This window comes from Lepidothrix coronata, unplaced genomic scaffold (genome assembly GCF_001604755.1).
Source record: "Lepidothrix coronata isolate B3197 unplaced genomic scaffold, Lepidothrix_coronata-1.0 Scaffold244, whole genome shotgun sequence".
NCBI classification, from domain to species: domain Eukaryota; kingdom Metazoa; phylum Chordata; class Aves; order Passeriformes; family Pipridae; genus Lepidothrix; species Lepidothrix coronata.
In genome coordinates, this window is record NW_016690424.1 from 399,692 (window position 1) to 400,694 (window position 1,003).

The following is a 1,003-nucleotide window of genomic DNA, read 5'->3' on the forward strand; positions in this document are numbered from 1 at the left end:
GTTCCCATCTCTGTTTGCTTCTAGATGAGGACACTGGGAATGCTTCTCCAGCAGCTTGGATGGAAGATGCTTTGGGTCCCTCGGGGTCTCCTGCAGGTAATTCTCAATGTGTGCTCAAAGAATAATAATTGACAACATGGCAAGAGCCAGGTGACAGAATCTTCTCTGACTGTTGAGTTACAGGGGTGTCTTCAGGGAGGAGTTTTCCAGCTCCTTTGCTTATTCCTCTGCACAAGCCCAGCTCACATGGCAGGGGTGAGTAGTCTGTCTCTGCTGACCTCACAGGCTGAGCTCTTGATTTTCTCTAATCCATTCATGTCAAATGGAACTGCTTCCCATTCAGGTCCTCCGAGAGGCAGGAATCAACCTCCAGGAGACAAACCATCTCAGAAGGCACGGGATCTTCTGGACCAAATGCTGAATGAACTGGAGAGACGGAGAGGTGGGTCTGTTTCCTCATCCTGAGCCATGAGACTCAACAGCTGAGGGCTTTAGATCCACGTGTGGACAGGCAGTGGCTGCACAGCGGGAAGGGATCCATCGCTGCCCCGCTGCTGCTTTCCTGCCTTGCGGGGCTGTTTCCCCACCTGGCCTGGCTGCAGCTTCTCCCCGGCCTCTGCAGGAAGGCCTTGAGCATCCCCTGACGCTGTGCCCCAAATGCACCACGGGCCCTGCAGACCAGGAGATCCCCTGCAATTGCCTGGTCTGGTCTCCCGGCAGCTCTGGTGTGGCGCCTGTTTGGAGGAGGGAGTGCCCTGACCCAGCCCCAAAAGCCTGGGTGTTTCCCTGGACCTTTCCCATGTCTTTTATAAGCATTGCCTCCTGAAGATGCCACTTCCCTGGCAGGGAACAGTTCCATCCAAGACAGTTAAACCATTCCAATCAAAGACAATTCAGGAAGTGTCCTGAAACCTTCTCTGCCTATCAAAAAGATAATAAGAGGACTGAAAATGTGGACTAATTACCATGACAAGCGAGAAATCAATAACCAATAGAAGATAGA

The 1,003-nt window shown here is 52.3% G+C and overlaps 1 protein-coding gene across 1 annotated transcript in view; it reads left to right on the forward strand.

The window, feature by feature from the left end:
• LOC108507197 overlaps window positions 1-480 on the forward strand; it is a 2,549-nt gene extending 2,069 nt beyond the window's left edge. Inside the window, exons 5-7 of the mRNA XM_017834903.1 lie at window positions 25-96; window positions 184-255; window positions 344-480. Coding sequence (XP_017690392.1) covers window positions 25-96; window positions 184-255; window positions 344-465 — 266 coding nt within the window. The 3' untranslated portion in view covers window positions 466-480. The remainder of the gene's footprint in view (window positions 1-24; window positions 97-183; window positions 256-343) is intronic.
• The last annotated feature ends 523 nt before the right edge of the window (window positions 481-1,003 follow it).